This window comes from Cebus imitator, unplaced genomic scaffold (assembly GCF_001604975.1).
Source record: "Cebus imitator isolate Cc_AM_T3 unplaced genomic scaffold, Cebus_imitator-1.0 Scaffold41, whole genome shotgun sequence".
In the NCBI taxonomy this organism is placed as follows: domain Eukaryota; kingdom Metazoa; phylum Chordata; class Mammalia; order Primates; family Cebidae; genus Cebus; species Cebus imitator.
This window is the reverse complement of record NW_016107356.1, coordinates 5,000,775-5,024,252: the sequence shown is the minus strand read 5'-3', so window position 1 is coordinate 5,024,252 and position 23,478 is coordinate 5,000,775. Positions and strand designations below refer to the sequence as shown.

The window sequence follows — 23,478 nt, the reverse complement described above, 5'->3', positions numbered from 1 at the left end:
AAATAAAAGTCCTATCTGAGATACTGGGTCCTCGCCAACTCAGTGCAGACCTTGAACCTGCAGCAGCAGGAGCATCACTGGGAGCTTATTGGAGATGGAGAATCTCAGGCTTCTTCCCAGACCTGCTGAGGCAGAATCTGTAGTTAACCAGAGTCACAGGGGCTCAGATACATGTTCACTTTATGTGGTGCTGCCTAGGGAATTTAAAGGTGAGTAAAACACAGCCTCACTGGCAAGGTGTTCACAATCCACTGGTTGTGTGTTTGTGTGGAGTGACAGTGAATCTAGAGAAAATAAGGCAATTATCTAGTGGGCTGTGAGGAGACTCAATAAAAGGTACCCCTACTCTCCAGTGATCCAGAATTGACAGTGAGATGACAAAGGAGTCAAGCAGATGGAGATAAAAATATCAGCTTTGTCACTGATAGAACTTTTGGAGAGCATGGCTTAGGTGTGTGGCTTCCTGCCACTGAACTCCACAAATAGGGAGACTCGTTCACCAATACCCAAGCAGTGTCTCCCCAAAAGAATAAGGAGAGGGAAAGAGCATGCCCAGGGTACTCGCTTTTTTATTTTTTGCTGTCAAACGAGCAAATTACCAAGCTTAGCAGCTTAAACAAATTTAGCACACAGTTCTGCAAGTCAGAAATCTGGTGGGACTGTACTAGATTCTCTGCTCAGAGTTTCACAAGGCCAAAAATTTAGGAATTGGCCATCCTGAGTCCTTACCTGGAGGCTTTAGGGAGAAATTTACCTCCAAGCTCATGCAGGTGGTTGGCAGAATACAATCTCATGTGGCTGTAGCATGGCGGCCCTCATTTCCTTGCTGACTGTAGACCAGAGGTTGCCCTCAGCATCTAGAGACTGCTCTCTAGTTCTTGCAAATGTCCGCTCTAACTACAATGCTGACTTCACTTCTGCCCTAGACTGAGAAAACAGTTTTTAATGGTCTCCTGTGATTAGATTAGGGCTACCAGGAAAATTTCTCTGTTGCTTGAGTCAAAGCCAACTGATTAGTAACCTTAATTACATATACAAAAGATATCTTTTATTCCACGTACTATAACCAGAGCATAATAGCGCATCATATTCCCAGACCCAGGGATGAGGGTGGAAAGTTTGAGGGGTTCCTTTTATGCTTCTGCCTTCTACAGCTGGTTTCTGCTTCTAACACTACTAACCAGGCAATTCAATTGTATATGGTGGAGGAAGAATGAAGATGTAAAAAAGGTCAAGAGTTTTACACTAAGGAATGCTGTTCCATAGAAACCTGAAGCCAAGGAAGGGGTGGTCCCACCACCTCCTCTCACCCGCCCCACCCCCCAATATACTTAAATAGCTATAACCCAAAATATATTATAGTTCAAGTCACACAGGAGATGTGGAGATGATGATGAAGCATGTGATTGGTCTTTGAGAGGCAATTTCACCTGAGGCAGAAGGATCTGCCCCTCTCCAAGATGAGGACAGGAAAGGTGGCTCTTAGTCCTTCAGAACTGTGCTAAAAACCTTCCTTTGAATTCCAGATACCCAGGAGAACACAGTCAGCAGAACTGTGGTGTGGGAGACTAATCTGGAAGTACTGTATACAGTTATATAGGAACCCCATTTTTAGGAGATCTTTGTAAGATATCTGCTGAGAGCTAATGAGAACTTGAACAAGAATGGCGTCAATAGGAATTGAAAGGGGGGCTGAATTGTTATCAACCAAAGAAATCCAGAAAGAACACTTGGCAAAAGACTGGATGAGGGTAAAGATCAACCCATGGACCCAAGTCTGGAAACTGAGAGAATGATGGTGCAGTGGGGAAAACGAAAGGAAGACCTGGGTTGAGTGGAAGCCGATGAATTTGATCTTCAGTAAAATACACATGGCAAACACTAGTTTTCTCAGGTTGCTTCCACCGTACACACGTGCACACACATACATACACATACACCTCTCAACATTGGTCTTTCCCTTCCCCTGCTACCCCCCAGTTTCCCTTCCACCTCCAACAAGTTTCAATGTCCCATTCCCTACATCCCATTCACTTTCTACTCTCTGCTCCATTTCTGCTACCACTCAATTGAATCCCTTTTGGCAAAGGTTACATGGCTCTCTCTGTAGACAAGTCCAGTGGAATCTTTTCAGTTCTTATTTCCATGGTGCCTCTGTGGCCTTTGGGACATGTCTTTCCTTCCAAAGCTAGTGTTTTCCTTTATTGTTATTCCTTACTCTCTCCTCTTTCTTTTCCTAGCTCCATCACCTCCTTAGCTGCTCCCTATTCTGCCCACCCCTGGCATGTTGATAATCCCAGACCTGTGAATGGTCTCTTCTCACTGGAAACAGTCTCTGAAACTACCATAGATAGTTTGATTGTACCATAGATACAATCTGAAACTACCATAGATAGTCTGAAGATGTTCAGCTCATTATTTCTACATGAAAGCTCTCCTCAGAATTTCTGTTTTCCCCACCAGCACCTCCTCTTCTGTTCTGGGCATCCAAAGCTCAGAGAGACATCCCGATGTCTCTCTCTGCAAACCCACTATTTCTGGTCTTCTCTACTACTATTAATGGGCCGATGCTGGGGAGACTCCTCCCCCTCCCTCACCCCAAGCCCCTCTTCCATCTCTATTGCTTCTACCTTAATCCAGATCCTCATGACCTCTTCTCTGACAACTGCAGTGGCTCCCCACTCCTCATCTCTACACCCTCCAATTCACCGAGCCACTGTTGACAGATTTATTTTTCTAAAATATATATTAATTTTGTTATTTCCCTGTTTGGCTTTGATAGATCAATTTCCATCACATTGAGGTTGACATTTCCTCAGGTTGCATGTGCTTCCAATGACCTATCTATGTCCATGTATCTGTGAACTGTCACACTCCATCACCCACCCCCCCGAAACTGGTCTCAAACCTATGCCCCAACTGTACTGGAACTAACACAGTGATCTGCTTCATAGACTCACGTCCTTGCTCATGATGCTTCTTCTGCCCCGAACACCATCTCCCCACCCCGCCGTCACGCCCCTAAACCCCTCCTCTAGTTCTTGGAACCACCTAAAAATCTACCCAACCTCCAAGAATCAAGTCAAACATCACCTCTGCCAGGAAGGAAGTCTTTCCTGAGCCCACCAGGGGCTGCTGGCCCCTCTTCCTCCTACTTTCCCTACCACCAGTTCCCAGGGCCCTGGACATGTGTCCCCCAACAGCCATAACACTTCTTTACTCTCATGTTTGTCCTTTGTCACCAGTGAGGCTAGCACCTTGCCTGGGACAGAAGAAGTATTCAAGGAATGGGGCACAAAAATAAATAATTGTGATAAAAAAAAAAAAAAGGAACATAGCTTACCATGCATGTGGAACCTATATGTAGATATGAATGTCTGTCTGTGTATATGTGGTGTGTGTGTGTGGGCGGGGGGTCAAGACTGATGTGAACTTGGGCAAGTTTCCTGAACTCTCCAAGGGTGAGGTTTCTTATCTGTAAAATGGGGATAGCAATGAAGTTGCTGTAAGGATTAAATCAGGAAAAGTATGTAAAAGCACTTCTCCCATTGCCTGGCATATAATTGCATTCAATGGCGAATGGAGGGAAGAGAGAGACAGCATGCAAGTGAGCACACTGGAGGAGGAGCTACCAGATTCACTGTTCACTGTCATAAACACACACAACCTCTCCTCTCTTGCAGTTCGCGTTCTGGCGTCTTTAGCAGCTTCATGGGCAAATCACTTCAAACCTGCACAGATGCTACTTCACCTGGGCAGCAGTTTCTCATCCCCTGCCCCTCCCCCCCTCCCCAATTTAACCACATTTGCTGTGTTCTCAAGGCTGCTGATACACAAGGAACTGAGAATAGTTTAATAGTACCAATCATTTCAAAATCCACTCATTTTTGCCCTTTTTGATTTTAAAAAATCTTGGCTTTTTCCTCAAAATTGCTGAAATATTAGGTGTGTAAATGAACCTGTGTTTTCTTGCTCTCCTATTCCAATTTCTTAGACTCAGACAAGGAAAAGCTTCTCTGGGTCTCAGGAGAGGATTTCCAGGGTGCATGGTTCCACTGGCTGTGCTGTCTGGTCAGCCTTATTGTTGTGGATTCCACACCCCCCACCCCACTATCCCAACACCCATTAAAACTGAGCTGACAAGACTTCAGGATACATTTGCTGTTTCTTACCTTATCATTCACAATTAGTGCAAATGATTGTCTGCCTTGCCCTTTAAGAAGAAAACTTCATAGAATCATTTTATCTACTTGTAAACCACAATCTTGGGATTTTTTTTTTTAGGATGGTCCTTTGAGACTATACATATTTAATTCCTTTAATATTTCATCATAGAGTAGTCCTTCAGAACCTCTTATTTTAGTTGTTCCTTTTGCTTTGGCAAAAATATAAAACCAAAGGAGCTGCAAATCTTGTTTTTCTGCCTAAACAGCATCTGGAAATCTGAAATAATTGTCTCTTTTCTTATTTTAAAAGGTTTTTTAAAAAACACACAGTATACTAAATATTGTGGTGTGGAGTTGAAAGCTTTAGATCATCATTTGAAATGCTCAAATCCTGTCTTTGAAAAACAGTATTTCCTCTTCATTACTCAGTGCTGTTATCAATATACAAGACTGATAATTTCAAATTCACATTATATGTAGATATTCAAAAGAAGGAAAAAGAGCTTCATGTGACTTTGCTTAATAGGTTTACCTATAGTGTAAATGCAGCAGTATACAGTAAGTGATCCATATTTGGGAATTATAACAATTATTTCTAATAATAATTGATATAATCTATTATTTAATTGATATAATCTATTATAACTTGTGAGAGGTTTAGATGGAAATAATCTGCCTGCCTAGCAAAGGGAAAGGAAGGAGAGTAAGCAGGGAAAAATGTTTCCAAAATGTCCTATCATTAGAAGTAAATGGTCATAAATGTTTTTGCATTCAGTTAGGGTTTGGTTTTAATTTCACCTTGAATTCCTACACCTTCCAAATGTATTTTAAATCTTCGCTAAATAAATCACATTTTCATCACACACAGAGCTTAAAAGAGGTGATTCTACGACAGATATTCAGTATTAGCTAGCAATGGAAATCATTGGTTGAAGGTACATAAAACCACGTGCATATGTAATAGTTTTTTAATTTGGTGATTTACTATTTTAAGTCATTTTTGTGTCAAAGCTATAAAAATCTCCAGTGCTAAAAAGTGTGAAAAATGAGTTAGAAAAAAAAAAGTGGGGGGAGAATTTTTAAACTTGCATTATTTTTATTTTCCTACTTTCTATTATTTCAGAATGCATACTTGGAATGAATCCTTCTAGAGACGTCCACGGTATGTTTCATTCCAAGTTATATTTTTAAATAAAATATGCACATTCATATATGTTTCTATGATTTTATATCTATGTATCTCTATGTATAACCTGTGATATAATTTAACCAAGTAATTAAGGCTCTTTTTGCTGATTCCAAAATACTTAAAACCAGTTCTCCATGTTGTAGATGTTATACCATATAAAATATTTCAATGAAAGCTTAAATGATACCCTCAGTTCTACAGCGTTTACCACAGGTCCTTCTGCTATTAAATGCCTCTATATAACTCTCTAAAAACAAAATAGAGCTTGGCTTCTGTTGCAGCCCAGTTTATTACCTCTGTTATAGCAGCGGTAATGCAAAATTTTTATAAGAGTAAAATGTTTACTAAGCATTCCTAAATTTAAAAAAGATTAATTTTAAAATGTCAACTTGCTACTTGTGAAGTACACAATGGATTTATGAAGTGAAAGTGAAATAATGACACATTAACCATAGCATCCCACAGAAACATTCAGATGGAGGAAGGACGTAATGGAAGAACTAAGGGCTCTGCTCCCCATAGTAATTACATTTGAAAAGTGAAGTAATCTCAAAGCCACTTCAGAAGAAAAAAATGTTTAATTAAATTCCAATGTTCAAAACTGGATAGTGTGTATGGTAGGTGATTTGTACATACATGTTACTCTTCATCAAAATTGTTTGCCAACCCTGTGACATTAATACAAATTGCAGCTATTTGGTCCAAAACCATAGCAAGATACATTCTCTATTTTTAAAAATGTAAATTGGTCATTTAAAATAGAAATAATTCTTTTAGCGGTATTACATTTTTACAAATGTAATTTGGGAAATATCATATTACTCGCAAAGGGTCATTTTAAGAGAATTGTTGAGATTCTAATTCCATCTTTATGCATATTTTCGGGAGGCTTTTGAAAGAGCAAAAATGTAAAATATTTATTTTTCTGAGACCACCTACAGTTATTTTCCTAAAGTTGGAGAAAAACGTCAATGACTGTTACTGTTTTCCAATGAAATTATTTTTCTTCCAACTAACCAAGTACTATTTTTCGAATATACTGCAGAAATTTACATTTCATTCTGTTATGAGCCTTTTTCAATTCTCCTCCCTCCCTCTTCCCGAAACAAATTTAGAAAAATCTGTCACGTAGCATCCACCCAACCTATCGCTTCGTTGCATTTTTTTTTTTTTTTTTGTAATTTTGCATTATGACAAAGGTAAATTCTAGCATTACTCCAAGGAAACACTGGGAATGAACCTGGTAATGCTTCCTTTCCTTTCTCCTTTAAGCAAAGGAAGGGGAATTCTATATTGCCGCTAAAGTGAGAGCTTGTTGGTGGAAAGGAATTCCTCATTTCGCACACGCTGTTGCTGGCCTTGAGAGTGCAGGCTCCGTGAAATGCCCTTCAGACTAAGGGGTTCCCTGTCCCCCGAGCCCGAGCCTCTTTCTATTCAATTCATTTTAGAGTCTCAGTAAGGAGGGGCAGTGGTTCGTCTGTTTCTTGCTTTCAAGAGCGCGCCGCAGCGCGCACTTACAGCCCGCGCCGCTCCAGGGAAACCCAAATGCCCGGCAATCCCAACGAGTCAAGGAGCTAAAGCTTTAGCAGCTATCAGCTTTTTGTCGGGCTTCAAACTCGGGATTTATCGGTTGAATCAGTTGAAACTCCTAGCTGAGCAGCTCCCACGACGCAGCCTCTGAAGGCTAAACGCGGTGCATGCCCGGCTGGGACCAACTTTCCTTACTCTAAAAGGGAACTTGACTCCCTCCCGGGAGACGGCAGCCCACGTCCTACTTGCAGCCCCTCGCAGGGTTTAGGGTTTTAGGCAAGTGGCCCAAGATCCAGACGAGCCTCCCTGCACCTTTCCGAGAAGCAGATCTCCCGAGTCTGCTATTTCCCTTGGAGTCAAAGCCCACTTTGGGAGCCGCCACACCCTCGTGCTTCCTCCCACATCTCGAGGGTCCAGGGTATACACTTGGGGTGGCCCCAGGAGTTCTGGGTGGGATCTCGGGGAAATGCATTCGAGCCCAGGCGAAAAGTTCCCCTTGCCCAGAACTTGCCTCTAGAGTGGGACGCGTCCGAGCCCGCAGGCAAAGGCGCAGCGGCCCCGACGGACGGTCGGGCGGGCGGGCTTGGCGGGCACGATGAATTCTGCCCAGGGACAGAGTTAGAAAGTGGACGTTTGGCTGGGGGCTGGTTACAACCGGAATTAGGCTTAAAAAATCATTTTTAAAAATAAGAAGTTTTCTGAGACCCCAGGTCCATTGAAACAAATCTGCACTAGAGTGCTGGCAATGCCCAGGGTTTTCCTGCGAGAAAGGAGCAGGGGGAGACCGGAGGGGGCGGAGGCCGCGGGTCGCCAGCCTTAGCCACGGGAATCGGGGCTCCGCGAGCATCGACAGCCCCGAGCCGGCCGAGGCAGGCCCCAGGTACAGGGGCTTCGGGAAGAGACTCGACTGGGCCGCACAGCCAGGAGAGTCCCGGTGGAGGCTTCGGAACCTCGGAGACGTGTCGCGGCCGTTCAAGCTCAAGTAGGCTCTGGCGGCCGCTTCCTGTCGTTTCTCCTCGAACTCCGGTTCTTCCTGGGCGACTCGAAGGCCACGAGGCGGGCCGCAGAGCCCCGCGCCGTCGGGGGTGTTCCGGGCGCACTGGGGACTGCGCGCGGCTTCCAGCGAGGGCGGCTGCTGCCCCCTGGCGTCCTCCCGAGCCCGCGGCGCGTCCCGGCAGCTCCGCGCAGCCCCAGCCCGCTCGAGATAGGCCTCCACGCCGCCCGGCCCCGGCCCCCTCCTGCGTCCCGGCCCGCGGCAACAACTGTCCCGCCCAGGGACAGTCCCTGCGTGGCAGCGGCCCCAGCACCGCAGCCCTGGGGGAGGGAGGAGCGGGCGTCAGGGGCCCCGTGGGGTTGGGCGGGGGACCCCTGCGCGGGGGAGCTGAATTGAGGGGCTCCGCGGGGACTGCAAAGAAGCCCGCGGTGGAGCTGGGCTCCGGGTCACATCCCAGGGATGGAGGAGAGGCCCCGGTGGGGGGACTCGTGGAGATGTGAGCAGCCTCCGCGGGCACAGAGCCCCGTCGGGTGGGGTCGGAGTTGGCCGCGCGCGCCGGGCCGGGGGCGGGGCCCTCGGAGCTCCGCGAAAATGCCCGCGGCGCCGCGGCGACCGAGGCAGGGGGAACCGGCCGTCCGCGCGCGAAGCCGGGGTGGGTTCCGCACTTGGGGCGGCTCGCGCGCGCGGGGCGGGGAGAAGAGCGGGGTCCGTATCCGGGGAGCCGGAGGGGAGACGCGGGGCCCGGGAGGGCTGTCCCGCCTTTGCGGGGGCCGGCGCTGCGAGGCCCGGGAGCGAACCGCGCGGCTGCTTTCAACTTTCTTTCCAGCCGCGCGTTTTTGGGGTCTTCTCTGACTAGGAAACTCCTCGCGGGCCGCTGGCGCACGCAGCCAGGGTGAGGCGCGCGGCGGGATCGAGCCGTGGCCCAACGCAGCGGTGAAAAACAAACACCCTTTACAGAAACCGACCCGAGGGAAGCCGCTGAAAGTAAACGACACGCGCGGACGCCGTCCGGCCTCATGCAGGGAATCAGCGCCGCTTCGCCGCAGCTGCCAGCCGGGCGGTGTAGGAACGCGGAGCGACTCCCCCGGGCCCCGCGGCCGAATCTCACCCCCACCCGGGAAGCGGAGGCCTGGCCCTGGGCGCCGCGCAGGATCTGGGGCCGCAGGCGGGCTTCAGTCCCGGTTCGGGAGCCTTGCGGCGGCCGCTGGCCTGCCAGCAGCTGGTCTCGGGGCCCGGCCCCTCCGGGCGCGGCGCGCGGGCCGGGTCCTCCTCGGGCCGCCCGGGCCTGCCTTTCTCTTCCCAGGTCTCGGGACCGCGGCCGCTCGTGAAGTCGCAGAAGCCCGCGTGTGGCTGCGGGAAGGGGTCGGCACTCGGGCGGGGCCCGGGGCCAGGATGCGGGCGTGGGTGCGGGGGCGCGGGGGTAGCCGCCGACTCCCCGCCGGGGCTGCGTACAGTAGCGCGCGGCGCGGCGGCGGGGGCGCGCGGGCCAATTCCAGGAGCCGGCGGCCGCGAGCCGCGCCCTGGCTGATACCGGAAAGGCCTGTGATTGGCCGCCGGCCGCCCCTATGCAAACGAGCTGAGGGAATGGAATTCCTCCGGCCGGGCTTACAGTAAAAGCACGTTCATTTCCAGGCACTCTCATTCATACAGCCAGCGGGCGCGGGCGGGACGGGCGCCCCGCGGCCGGACCCAGCCAGGGCACCACGCTGCCCGACCCTGCGCTGCCAGGCACTTCTTCCCGGGGCTCCTAGAGACGCCAGAAGGAAGTCAACCTCTGCTGCTTCTCCTTGGACTGCGTTGGACCTTCCTTTTTTTGTTGTTTTTTGTTTTTGTTTTTCCCCTCTTTCTTCCTTTTGAATTAACTGGCTTCTTGGCTGGATGTTTTCAACTTCTTTCCTGGCTGTGAACTTTTCCCCGATTGTGTTCCTTTTACAACTGCGGGAGAAAGTGCGCTGTGGTCCGAGGCGAGCCGTGAAGTTGCGTGTGCGTGGCAGGGTGCGTGGCAGGGTGTGCGTGCGTGTGTAATCCGAGCCGCCCGGTCTGTTTCGATCTGCGCCGCAGAGCCCTCCCTCAAGGCCCGCTCCACCTGCTGCGGTTACGCGGCGCTCGTGGGTGTTCGTGCCTCGGAACAGCTAACCGGGGGGCACTGGGCGAAGGTGGAGGAGGATCGTCTCGCTGCTGCCCGAGTCGAGGCTGAGTCACCCAGCTGATGTAGACAGCGGCTGGCTTCCGAAGAGTGCGTGTTTGCGTGTGTGTGACTCCGCGGCTGCTCAACTCCCACCAAACCACAGGACCAGCCACAAACTTCGCCAACATCCCCAAACGCGAGTTCGCAGATGTGGAGAGCTGTAGTACCCTGAGTGTCATCGACTGGGCCTGTTTCTTCTTCCTTTATTATTATTATTAAGATTAGCTGAAGATATTTGAAATGCTGAATTTTCTGCACTGAGCATTTTGACAGAATTCATTGAGAGAACAGAGAACATGAGTACTTCTAGTTCAGCCCTGCTCCAACTGCTGAAGCTGATTTTCAAGGCTACTTAAAAAAATCTGCTGCGTACATTAATGGATTTCTGTTGTGTTTAAATTCTCCACAGATTGTATTGTAAATATTTTATGAAGTAGAGCATATGTATATATTTATATATACGTGCACATACATTAGGAGCACGACCTCTGAATGTCGCAGCTCTTGCTTTTCAGGACTGAAGCCAGTTTTGCATGATAAAAGTGGCCTTGCCTATGGGAGATACTTGTGTTCTGTTGGGACTTTAGACAAAACTCACCTGCAGAAAGCTGACAGGCACTAACTACTGGGACTTCCAAATAATGTGTTTGCTGGTCGTTTTACTCTCCGCATAAATATTTTAGGAAGTGTATGAGAATTTTGCCTTCAGGACCTTTTGTAACAGCCAAAGACTGAACTTAAAATTCTGCAAGCAAGACTCGAAGAAGATAGTATCCACTTTTTAATGCACTAAGCGGTCGGTTGCTAGGAGCCCATCCTGGGTCGGAGGCCGATCGGCAGAGCCAGAACTGCCCCCCCCCAACCCACCCTGGACTGTTAGTAACTTAGTCTCCCGGGTCCCCTAACCAGTACCCCCCTCCCCCCTCAGTAATAAAGGCCTCTGAACTTGTATGTTGGTCTCCCGGGAGCTGCTTGCTGAAGATCCGCGCCCCAGTCGCCGTCTGGTAGGAGCTGTTTGCAGGGTCCTAACTCAATCGGCTTGTTGTGATGCGTATCCCCGTAGATGCCAGCACGAGCCGCCGCTTCACGCCGCCTTCCACCGCGCTGAGCCCAGGCAAGATGAGCGAGGCGCTGCCGCTGGGCGCCCCGGACGCTGGCGCTGCCCTGGCCGGCAAGCTGAGGAGCGGCGACCGCAGCATGGTGGAGGTGCTGGCCGACCACCCGGGCGAGCTGGTGCGCACCGACAGCCCCAACTTTCTCTGCTCCGTGCTGCCTACGCACTGGCGCTGCAACAAGACCCTGCCCATCGCTTTCAAGGTACTGGCCCGGCGCGGGTGGTGGGAGGACAGGCGGAGGCCGGCGAGGCCCGGGGCGATCCGCAAGGGCAGCGGCCGGGCGGGCAGGGCTGGATTCTAGAAACTGGCCCCGGCAGCCCCGGGTCCGTCTTCCTAGTTTGGGATGCGGGGGGATGCTGTGTTGCCGTGGCGACCCCTCGAGAGGGACTTGTCTCCGCTTTTTGGGGCGGCCTTCCCGGGAGGGCTGAACACATCAGGATGACCCCAAATACATCCACTCGGGGCCGGTTGGGACCTCCCTGGCAGGGGCGTTAGCTTTGATACAAAGTAGGAAAAGTTGTAACCCAGCCCGGCAGGGACAGCCCGTCTGCTAACTAACTTACTGCTGCCCCTACCGCTAGCTTAACTCCCAAACCATTTTGTCTTCCTCAGATGAAGGCATCAGGAAATAAAATAGTGATTGATACTTTTCTACCTTCGAGTCAGTGAAAAGAAACTAACAAGAGAAACTGTCACAGACTTTTTCCCCCCTTCTCTAACCGCCCTATAGGAATTAGCATGTCCAAAGTCCACAGCGGGCGTAGTTCAATTTGCAAAAGTTTTCTGAAGAGTTCTCTGAGCTTTTTAGCCTTCTGCTGCCAGAGGCTGCAAGTAGCGAATCCTGTTTCTTTTCCCGAAGCCATTCTGAATGCTATCATCAGCTCACCTAGATTAAGCCCCGGGCAGCGAAAGGCGACAAGGCTGTATTCGGCGAGCCGGGGGTCCCAGCGGCCGCTTTCCTGTTAGAGGAGGGGGAGGCGCGTAGCCCGAGACTTCAGTGCGGCGGCTCCAAAGATCTCCCTTCACTTTTCACCCTTGATCATCCCCTAGCTTTGAGCTGCCCTTAAAAACCTTGGCCTTCAACAGGGGTATGAAAACAACCCCAGGCGTTTCTAAACAACCACCCTACTACCCTAACAGCCTGCAGTGGGAATTTAATTTCTGCAGTGGAGATTCTGTTTAGTCTTTGGTGGGTTTAAAAAGATGCGACTAAGTAAAATCAGTGCGGGTCATTTCCTGTTCATTTAAAGGGCTAATCAAGGTAGGTGGTTCCAAGTGTAAAGATAAGCTACTTAAAAAAAAATATTTAAATAATTGTCCCCTTTAAGAGGAGATTAATTTAAGTTTTTTATAGTTCCAGGCCTCAGCTGGGTCTTGATCTTATTACATCGAATAATATTCACTTTTTAAGAGAGTATTGTTAGAGTTGTTTTTAAGCTTTATACACTTTCAACACTTAGGCTGTGATTTATAAAACAACGAAATTTTCAGTTGTGTCTGTCTATAGATTTGCCTCTTTTTCCACTCACTTTTCCAAAAGTAGTTTTTTGTTTTGTTTTGTTTTTCAGTGGGGGTGGAAATGAGGAGAAGAAATGCAGCGACTTGCTTGACTCTTCTTTCCCTCCTTTCGTTTACTTAGATTTGGGTTTGGGAGACCATTTTACTTTTACATCATTCTAACCCTTTGCATAAATGCACTCAGTGGTGAATTTTTAGGGCACCCGCATTGAGAGGGGACCCAACAGGGTTGGGTCATGGGGTCACTATCAGATAAGAGCAGAGGCAAGACAGGCTGATAACCACCAAAGGCCATTTAAACCTGGCTGCCCCAATGCACCAGGGCTCCAAGAGATTTGTGGCCTCCCTTGGGGGAAAATCAGGGTCTCTTCTGAACTCCCTCCTCTGCCAGGGAACCCACACTCAAATATATCAAAACACTAAATGATTAATAAAGAATCTTCAGGAGTTGGAGCAATTCAGAGTCTCAAGCCATTACGTGAAAGTATTTATTTTCTTCTAAAAAGAAAATGAAAAATCTTACATACTGTTTTTATGAGCCATCAGGACTCTTTTTAGCAGAAATCGTAATAACCCTAGAGTTTCCTTTTTAAAATGACTTTTGGCAATTCACTTAAAAACAATTAATTTATTTTATTGAGTGATAATCTGTAGGCTACTAAAAATCAAAATATAGATCTCTTGAAAAAGTTCAGGCAGGCCTCTTGAGAACATTTGGGCGAAAGGAAAGCATAGCAGAGAAATCAGACCATTTGATTAATATCTGTCACCACCCCAATCCTCATAAAAAGAGACTTCTTCTCTAGGAGACCTGCTCTCTGCATAACTAGAAGAGTAGACACAATGTTCAGTGAGACAGTAAATGTGAAGGGATAAAACAGGGATAAAAGAAGCAAAACATCCAAACCTGCCTACATCACGGGCTCATTTACTGTATGTCCCTGGCTTCACTCTATTTATCCACCCACCCAACCACATCCCCAACAGTTTCTACAGAAATTATTATTTTAAAATTTGGATCTGAAATAAGCCGAAGGGAATCTCCCTAGGAAGTAAATCAGTAAATAATTATTATATTCTCCATGATAAAAGAAGCAAATATGAAACAATGATAAGGCCTGATGATATTAATGAAAATATCATTTAAGGGCTTCTTAGGAGTCTTCTGAAGTTCTAGAGGTAAATCCTCTACATCAATCTTCTAAACTAAAGAAAGAATTAAAATTACAAATTTTCTTTAAAATAGATTGGAATAACCCTACTTGCTTATTTTGGACCCCAATCTGTTCTCCTCCTACTCCTTCCCTCCCATGGAACACCTTTAGAGTATGAGATATACATGGCTTTTACTACTAAGAAAACCTTACATTTGCTGTGTGTTTTGCTGTATTTACAGAAGTAGCCTAAAAAGCTGTTTTGATCACTTAGGATGTATTTTGTAATACCATAGTATTATAGCTTGTTCAGGTCCTGGTACACCAGAGTCCAAAGACGTAAACATGCCTGCAGCAGGGAAGTTCAGAGACCTTGGATTCTCATGGTAATATTCTTTTCATAAAAAGGAAACAAGTAATATTTCTGTCGGCAAGATCACGGTCCCAAGCTATGCCTTAAATGTCATCTCAGCTGAATTCTATGTTCCACTCCACAGCCTTCTTTGAAGCACTGGAAGATTAAGGGATTTGAAGTAAATGAATTGTAACTGTAATTTCAACCTAATTAGAACTGGTTTAAAATGCCAGTTTGAACTGTGAACAGACTAGCCAAGAACAGTATTGGGAAGTCCATGTAGTATAGAAGAGAGTTGATATTTTGCCCAACTTCCTGATACTTTAAAAACAGAGAAGTAAAACAAAATATGAGATATCTTTGGCCAGCAAGTCCCTTCTTGCCTGTTTGGTCTGTGTTAAAATGTAAATGTTTGTGTTTCCTTACCTATTGTTTATAGCGTTTCATCCCAGTTGTTCCTTTTTTCTGTTTGAAGTCAGATATTTTTTCGTTCTCCCCATATTGCCCATCAGTGACAAAACCTGTATCAAATTAGCACACATGTTAGGTTTAAATTTAAAAAACTTTTTTAACCTAGCTTCAGTATGCTTGTTAACAACTGGGCAATATGCGTTATTAATGAAATTTCCCTGGATTTAATAATTTCCCTGAACCCGCCCCTGCCAAAAAATAAAATTCCTCAGAGATCAATACAAGGCCAAGTAAATGATATGTAGGTGCCAAAATATCTTTGATTTGCTTTATTGAGAGAGAAAGAGAGAGAGAGAGAGAGAGAGGAGCGAGAGTTAAACTTCTTTTAATTCTTAAATTCCAACATCGACAATCTTTTCTTATTTAGCCTCCATGATAATTTTATCCTATGTTTGTTTCGACTTGGCGAAGTTCTCGTGAATCTGCCAGATTACTAATGAGGGTAATATTGGAAAGATGAGAGAGGCACAGGCGTGGGGCACTGTGAGAGGAACCAGCAGTAGGAGGCAGATAATTCAGAATACATTCCTGTAGTTATAAAAAAGGGATTTGTTTATTTTAATCTTTTTACAGATTCAGACCCAACAATGAGTTATTCAGTTTGAAACCCACGTAGCCGAGGCAGTCCCTGTGTACCTTCTGAATGTTGAGTTAAAATTGAGAAGCCTGGGTCACCACAGGGAGATGAAGATGAGGAAGTAAAAATATGTGTTCAAAAAGGACATTTCAACACTGTGAGCTAACTTTACAAAGGGAAGTGAAAATAGTGAAAAACGGGAGAAAATTTGTTGTAAGAGACTAAAAAGAGCAAAATAAAGCAAGCCCATTTTTCGGGAATAGAAGAAAAAAAAAAACAGTAACAATAACCAAATAACTGATCAGGGAGATTTATTTCAATGATATCTTTTTAAAACAAAAAGGGAATTGTATTACTGCTCTTAATGAAATGGCAACAAACACACTTATAATGGGAACTAAATAGCTAATTAGAGGGTACTTGGGGAATAAATAGCAGTGTTTTAAAATCTCCTATATGGAAAACATGCCTAACAATTGGAATGAAAGGATTAAAGCAAGAGATAAAAGGCCCAGACCTTGACAGTGCAAGTTGGGTAAAATAGAGGAAAATGCCTCCCTGTTTCCATGAGACTAGATTATCCTTGTGTAGTCTTGGGGTTGGAAGTATGTTTATCTCTCATAGTGAGTTAGTTCATGTTCTGTGCCATGCTTCTTAGAACCACAGGACTGAAACAGTTCTAATGAATCAAAACAATAGATGGTCATCTGGAGGCCACAGGGAAAGGTGATGGCTAGACAGATCACGAAGATGGGAATCTTGAGAAACATGACTTTGATATCATACAAGTGAGTCCATAGCAGTCTTTTTTTAAATATAGAAAAAGAGGCCAGAAAAAACATACTACCAAAAAAATTACATAGCAATTATTAAGGTAAAAATGAGAAAGTAGGAGTCAGAAGAAGGAATAATAACAGCGGATTAAGGAATGCTTTACTGTTACCAATTCAAAAACAGCAACCAAAAATGATGATGTAATTGGAATGAGTTAATATAAATGTCACTACTGACTAAGAAAGTGCCATAAAGAATGTCAGAACTGATCAGAATAATTACAGCTTGGGGCATTTCGATTTGAAATTGCATGACTCCTTTGAAAAACAGAAACAATGGAAATATAGCGCTAATAAATATCTAGACCTCGAAAATTGTTTCTAGAAGGTCTGAATGATAGCCAAGCAATTGTTACTATCGTGTGAAGTGTCTTTAAGTCATGCTTTTCAGAGCATTTTACTTTGAAATTCATTTTCTTGATTACCTGAGTATAAAAAATATTTATCTACCAGTTTTCTCCAATAGCCCTGATAAGACTTCATACCTATTCAGTTACATTAAAGAAATTCCTGGTCAAGATCAGCTGGGCTAGCAGAAAACCTCAGGCATCTGTGAGGACATGAGTTGACACACCTTGGGACTGACAGATATAAAAATGCAACCCAGTTTCACCCCTGAATTGAGAGGAGTGCATAGCAGTGAATGGCCCATCTTTCTGAGGTCTGTTGATTTTGTAATTAGTAATAAACAAAGGATACATTTCTGATTTTTTTTTTCTTGTGTGCTAGAATTCATTGCTAGTAAAACTCAAGATAATAGGAGTGAGTAGGAGGTATCAAAGATGAACTGTAGAGGGATAGTTGAAATTACTTAAGAATCGTCAGCAAGATGAAATCTAATTTGAGCAGAAATAAATTTTGGTTTTGTTTGTTTGTTTTCTAAAAGTAAAGTCTGGGCCTTGTTCAGTCTGTCAGTGGAGGTCTGAGTGAGTAAAAGATGTGTTAGATTATAAATTTACGAACACAGGATGTTCAGTTTCTCAAGTGGGAGGAATTAAAAAGAGATGATTGTGTGCAGGAGACAGCATAGCTACTCAAAATCCTTGATACTTCGCTATGGTTAGTCTTGTTCCAACTGTGCTATATGACCTTATCTGGCTTTATTAGGTGAAGTTAGTAAATGTGTCATTATTTGAAAATTTACATGTAGTTATGCATAATGTATTCGTTTGGTGCAAAAGTAATTATGCTTTTTGGAATTAAAAAAATGCAAAAACCACAATTACTTTTGCATCAACCTAAAATACAATAAAAAATGTCTTCCCGTTATAACTTTTCTGTTGTTTTCCTTAAGTTATGATTGCTATTCCTCTACAACCTAAAAAAATCATCACATATATATTTAATTTTAGAATAATCACTACACAAATGCCCTAAAAGTGTATGTATAACATTCCTGATGTCTGCATTTGTTTCTTGACTGGTGCTTAGGTGGTGGCCCTAGGGGACGTTCCAGATGGCACCCTGGTCACTGTGATGGCCGGCAATGATGAAAACTACTCTGCTGAGCTGAGAAATGCTACCGCAGCCATGAAGAACCAAGTGGCAAGATTCAATGACCTCAGGTTTGTCGGTCGAAGTGGAAGAGGTACGTTATCTGTCAAAACTATGCTTGAAACATGTTTCATGCTAAAAACCCATATTTCAGAATTCTAGTGATTTCTGTGATGGAACTCCTAGAAACATTAAACTCTGTCTTAATGTTCTTATTGCTATGTCAAGCTCTTAAAAATATTGATTTAAAGTTTAATATTTTTAGCAGAATCTCACTCTACATTATTTGCTTTCTGTTACTGAGTTGGTTTAAGACTGATTTGGAACATGCAAAGTAGGAATTGTGAATTTCAAAGAAAACCCTGAGATTTTTATTAAAATGCAAATAATATAAAACGTACCTTAATGGAAACTAGGATTACACAACGAGGGTTCTCTCTTTGATAACAATACAAAATCTACTTAATGGAAACTGTTGACGTATGATCTGTGGGCTATCTGTGACAAGTGACAGAGTTTCAAATGATCACTTCTAATAATTTTAGGAGCTCTAGTGTATGATGTTGAAATATGGTTTCCGGCAAGCTTACCTTTTTAGGAAAAGACATGAAGAAATAGTGTTAGTACCATTGATGGCAGTGTGACCTTCCTGTTGTATTTCTTTTGAATGCCTTATTTAGGAGGAGGGGTTGGGCCTGGTTAACATTTTAGATACTAATAATATTAGAGACTGCACTATCCAAGAAATTGTTGCATTAGTTCAGCTCTATGTGTGGTTTTATTTTTCGTTGCCTTTAACCCATTATCAAAGTATTAGAGCAGAAACAGGAATCTTGGCATATTGTAATTTTTTCTGGTTTCTAATTATTTTCAAGTACTATGTTTTCTGTATATTTAAAAACTAAATCATATTTTATAAACAGCAACAAGTACTAAAAGTTGAGGGATTTAAGATAGTTTTTTTAACTCATTTTTGTAATATAGTACAGAACAAGCTTACAAATAAGTTATTTCAAGTATAATAAAAACACTTCCAGTAATAGAAGCACCAATCAAACATTTAAAGTAAGAGAAATTATTACTGTTTATAAAGACATTTAAAAACAAGAAAATCTCAGTTCTCAGGGAATTTGATTAGTCAGAAAGGAGAAAGGAGTAAATGTGTGTTGACTATTTTGGTGATTATTTTTGCTATCCTAGCTATCTGGAGCATTTTCATAATAGAATCTTAGCTGGAGAAAATAAAAAATTTATATATGTGATTGAAAATATATGTTCATAGTACTATATTAATAATAGGGTAATGCAAAGAAAATTATATCCACTTTTTGAAAGCATGAGTGATGCTATAAGATATAAAAGCATAAATCATTAAATGGGTTCCCTTGTTATATTAAAAGTCCCCACCTTTCAGTAAATGGAATTTGCATTATGATTCAGAGATGTGTGTTCAGAAAACATCTTAAAGGCTTTGGTTGAGTAATTGGCAGAGCGGGTGCGAAGCCAATAAAAGACAAAGGCCCCACAGCCTAGTCCATGCCCATCAGCCTAGCTAACTCTCTTAATTCAGCTCTTGTGGATTTCTGCTGTTAGGAATCAATAGCTGAGTATCACTGAATTGCTTTTTTGGAGAATATGTTATTATTATACTATGCATCTGTGTAGGTCTACATGTTAGGTTTTGGTTATAGAAGTTTTTAAAACTATTTAATGATCCATGCCAGTGACATTTTCCCACAAGAAGTTCAGTAGTGGCTTTCTGGCAATGCACAGTAAATCAGTGATAATAAAAAAATGAGATTTTGAAAGCAGCGTGCTTTCTTTTCTGGTGTTGAGGATTGATCTTGCATCCCTCATTGGCCATTTCTGTTTTGAGTGGGTGACTAATAGGTGCTTGTGTTTACTTGGGTAACAGTGAACTGTTTCCCCAAGGTGTGGAGTGTTTGCATTTGGCTGCAGGATTCGCGCCAGTATGCCCTTGAGTTTGCATAAACCCCAAAAAGTAAAATAGCTGCAACCAAGGCTGGGCCGTCTTCCCATACCCTGGAATGAGAAAATTAATTGAAATGCCATAAACGGACAATATTTTGAACAGGCTCTCCTTCCCACCATCGATAATAAGCAATAAAAAATATAGGAACACTAATGGAACATAATTACTATGGATGTGAATATTGTTGGTCTTGAATTATATGTATATACATATATTATACATATGTTTTTTTTTTCTGGTCAGTGCTGCAAAACTAAATGAGCTGTCTGAAGGCCTGATTTGACTCTGTCTCATAATTTCTTTCCATAGTCGTAAAATATAATTTGATTTTTCTCTTTCAAGTGTAAGTGTCAACACCAAAGCCTGCCAGATTCTTTTCCTTCTTTTTTTTTTTTTTTTTTTTTTTTTTTTTGCTTCCCATTAGGAAGAGAGCAGATGATTCTCACTAATTTTGACAATTAGTCTTAATCTTCTTCACTGAATCTTATCCTTTAAAAGTTTTATTGCATTTTATTAAGTGATCTTAAGACGATGGTTTCATTTTCTGTTTTTGAAAATGTGCTTGAAAATACACCCTTGGCATGGACACACCACGCCGTGGCTCAGAAGGCCCTGGCTCTTGGCTCATCCACACTTTCAATGCCAATTTTGAATTCTGTCAAAAGCCACCGGTCTGATGGTTTCTCCAAGGGGCCTTGTACGTGGTGCAAAATGAAAGGTAGAAAAAGAAGTTCTCTTTCTGTTACCAGCTGCCAGTCCATGGGGATTGTAAACCTCAGAGAAACTGCCAGAGGTTGAACATGGAAGGGTTTTTCTATGTTCTACAAAACGGATCTATCTGGGCGCTGGCTGCCATCCAGGATCACAGCTCCTAACCTCGGGTTCAGTCCGCAACTGGGAAAACCTGCCTGTCCGGCTTTGACGGCCTTGCTGGCTACACTGGCCCCACAGAAGCCTGAACCTTCTCTCTTTCCTTCCATTCCCTCCTTTTTCTCCCTGGCAGTTTAAATCTTGGTTCAGGGTGTATCTCACCCTTGGAATGTGTCTCCCTTTGATTCAGTATCTCTATGTAAATCGACCGCTCCTTTACAAAGGAGGAAGAGATAGCAGCTCCCTGGGAGATGAGGGTTAGGGAGCTCTGAGGATCAGGCTGAACTCACAGGTCATGTGAGCACAGAGGTTGTTGTTTAGAACAATTCACATTTTAGCCAAATGGACTGGGACTCCATGACACCCCCAAAAAATCAAAGTTCAGGGTCGAAGGGGATTCTCTTGGGTGAAACGAATTCACTGAGCAGCTTACATCAGTTTACATCTGCAGTTGAGGCAGGTGCTACATCACCTGCCACCTTTAGAATGACAAGAAAGTGTATCATGGCTTCAGCTGAGAGACATTTAAGGTATTTTAGCAATTGGTGGCCGGGGGTGGTGGCTCACACCCGTAATCCCAGCACTTTGGGAGGCTGAAGTGGGTGGATCACCTGAGGTCAGGAGTTCAAGACCAGCTTGGCCAACATGGTGACACCACATCTCTACTAAAAATAGAAAAAAAAATCCAGACATGGTTGTGGGTGCCTGTAATCCCAGCTACCCAGGAGGATGAGGCTGAGGCAGGGAATCGTTTGAACCTGGGAGGCAGAGGTTGCAGTGAGCCGAAGACATGCCACTGCACTCCAGCCCGGGCAACAAGAGCAAAACTCTGTCTCAAAAAAAAAAAAAAAAAAAAAAAGAAAGAAAAGAAATTTTAGCAATGAAATCTGTGACTGCTTCATCCCTGTTGGAGTATTTAATCAGTCAGAGAATAACTGAACAATCAGAAAATATAGCTTTAGTAATTTCATTTCAGAACCAAAGAAGAAATTTCTCCAGCTGCATTATCAGCTGCATCATTGATAATGGGGGAGGAAAGATAGTCCACTGCACATTTCTTTCTAGGTTTTCTTAGAATATGATTTTTAATCTTTTGAGAATATCATAGATACTTTTGAGAATGCTTCAGAAGCCTTTTTCCAAGGATAAAAAAAAACACACGGGTTCACTTACACATAGAATTTCATATATCATTTCAGTTCCTAGGCTGCCAGAATCCATTTATGGACGTTCTGGGGACCCACGGACCCCAGGCCAAAATCTGTGAATCTGGAACTTTACCTTGGTCCTGGAGGGCCAGCATAGCCCTATGCCACACAGAGTAGATGCCTGAAAATGAATAAATAGATGAACAAATGAGCTAGACATTTTCTTGAACCTGTGCTGTTTCAGTAACACCTGTGTTTTTGTTATAGCCGGGCTCTGGTTTGTATAATTAAGAAAGTAGATTCCCTAGAAACCACTAGCCAGGCCTTTGGACGGCCATCAGGTATGCACACATGTCATCACTGGTAAAGGGGAGGGGGCCCGTTCTGTCACTGAAAGGGTAGTCGCTTCCCTCCTGCTGTGTCCACACCCAACCCCGTGAGGCCAAGTGTTCTGTGGCCTGTCAGGATGGGGTTGAGTTTTTGGCGGAATTTGTATTTACATTGAGCTCCCCGGCAGCTTTAATCTCGCCCACTTTCAAAATAGCACCCTTTCCCAACACATTTATACAATGAAATTCCTTCAGTACGTTCTTGCTGTGAATATCTTCCCAGACATAATATTTATCCTGTCACAATCTGCGTTATTGCATATTTGTGTAATGTTAGTTACTTAAGGCATTTTCATTCTTAAGTTATTTTACATGATTTGGGGAACAGCGTGGGAGGCTGCCTTTCAGGTGAGCGGAAGACTATGGCCGAGGGGAAGAGAAGGTACATTTAGGGAAGGATAAACGGTGCTGGTATTCTAAACAAAAAGACGTGGCTTTAGGTAGTGGTTGTTACCAAGAGATGATCTGAATGACTCACAGTATTATTGCAGGGTCCAAGTCCTTCTCTATTCTATCACAGATTCATATAATAGAAGAAGGAAAAATCATCTGAACACCCCAGACTTGTTTCACAGATAATGTCCATGATATAAGCTGGCAGTCAGATCTGGAGAGAATATAAGGAAAAGACATGAGTTACGTTAAAATCAACTCTCCCATTTTCCCACTTTTTTCTGTTACATACTGATCTACACTTTAAAATAATATATATACTGAAATCTGTTTTCAGATCTCACTGCGAGCAAATACAGATAAAAAAAGACCCAGTCTCTGATAATACCAAGCCTCCACCAGCCCTGACAGATATTGCCTTTCGATGGGCAGGTCAAAAGCTTGCATCCATGGTCTGATGTAGAATTCATCTCTGGAGATCAGGCTTCTTATTCTGTTTCACATTTGCCAATAAAAGAGTAGCAACACTTTCCTAAAGCAAGTTGCTCCCTGCCCTGCTTAAAGCCTGGGGTGGGCCAGGCATGGCAAGGACCAGCAGGAAAAGCTTTCTTGAAAACTGCTTGTGCTTGCAACTCACAGTTTCACAGTTGCTCCCTTCATAGTTTTCTTGCTGATTTTATGAAGTGCCAGGCATTGCTGATGGTGTCACACAGCTTTTTAAAATTGAGGTTATTTGTATGAACAATATTTTACAGTTTGATGGGCAGAAACCGTCACTTCTCTCCACCCACCCTCAACCCCTTCCTTGCCAGCCAGCTTGTGTTTGGTGGAGGCATTTCTTTTTGGTCAGACAGAAGACTATCCATCAGAAAGTGCCTGCAAGAGAAATAATGGTTGAGTGATTTTTAGAGCTTCCTGTTTCAGCAACAAGCATTATAGACATAAACAGTGATCCAGCCAACGGCTGCAACCCTGCTCTGGTTCTAATAAATCACTTTTGTATTTTCGTTTTTTTGTGCTGGTTGGCAAGGGGCAAGAGAGGGTGGAGAAGGCTGGCTAAAAAGAACATATTCTGTGTTTCTGGTTTTTTTTTTTTTTTTT

General features: G+C 44.0%; 1 protein-coding gene across 4 annotated transcripts in view; it reads left to right on the top strand.

Annotated features, from left to right (window-relative positions):
• The window catches only part of RUNX1 (RUNX family transcription factor 1), a 254,383-nt gene that overhangs the window by 149,880 nt on the left and 81,025 nt on the right, over nucleotides 1-23,478 (top strand). For all 4 annotated transcript variants that reach the window (XM_017526209.2, XM_017526203.2, XM_017526205.2 and 1 more), the window contains exons 3-5: nucleotides 5,290-5,328; nucleotides 11,131-11,384; nucleotides 17,522-17,678. In XM_017526209.2, the coding sequence (XP_017381698.1) occupies nucleotides 5,290-5,328; nucleotides 11,131-11,384; nucleotides 17,522-17,678 (450 nt within the window). The remainder of the gene's footprint in view (nucleotides 1-5,289; nucleotides 5,329-11,130; nucleotides 11,385-17,521; nucleotides 17,679-23,478) is intronic.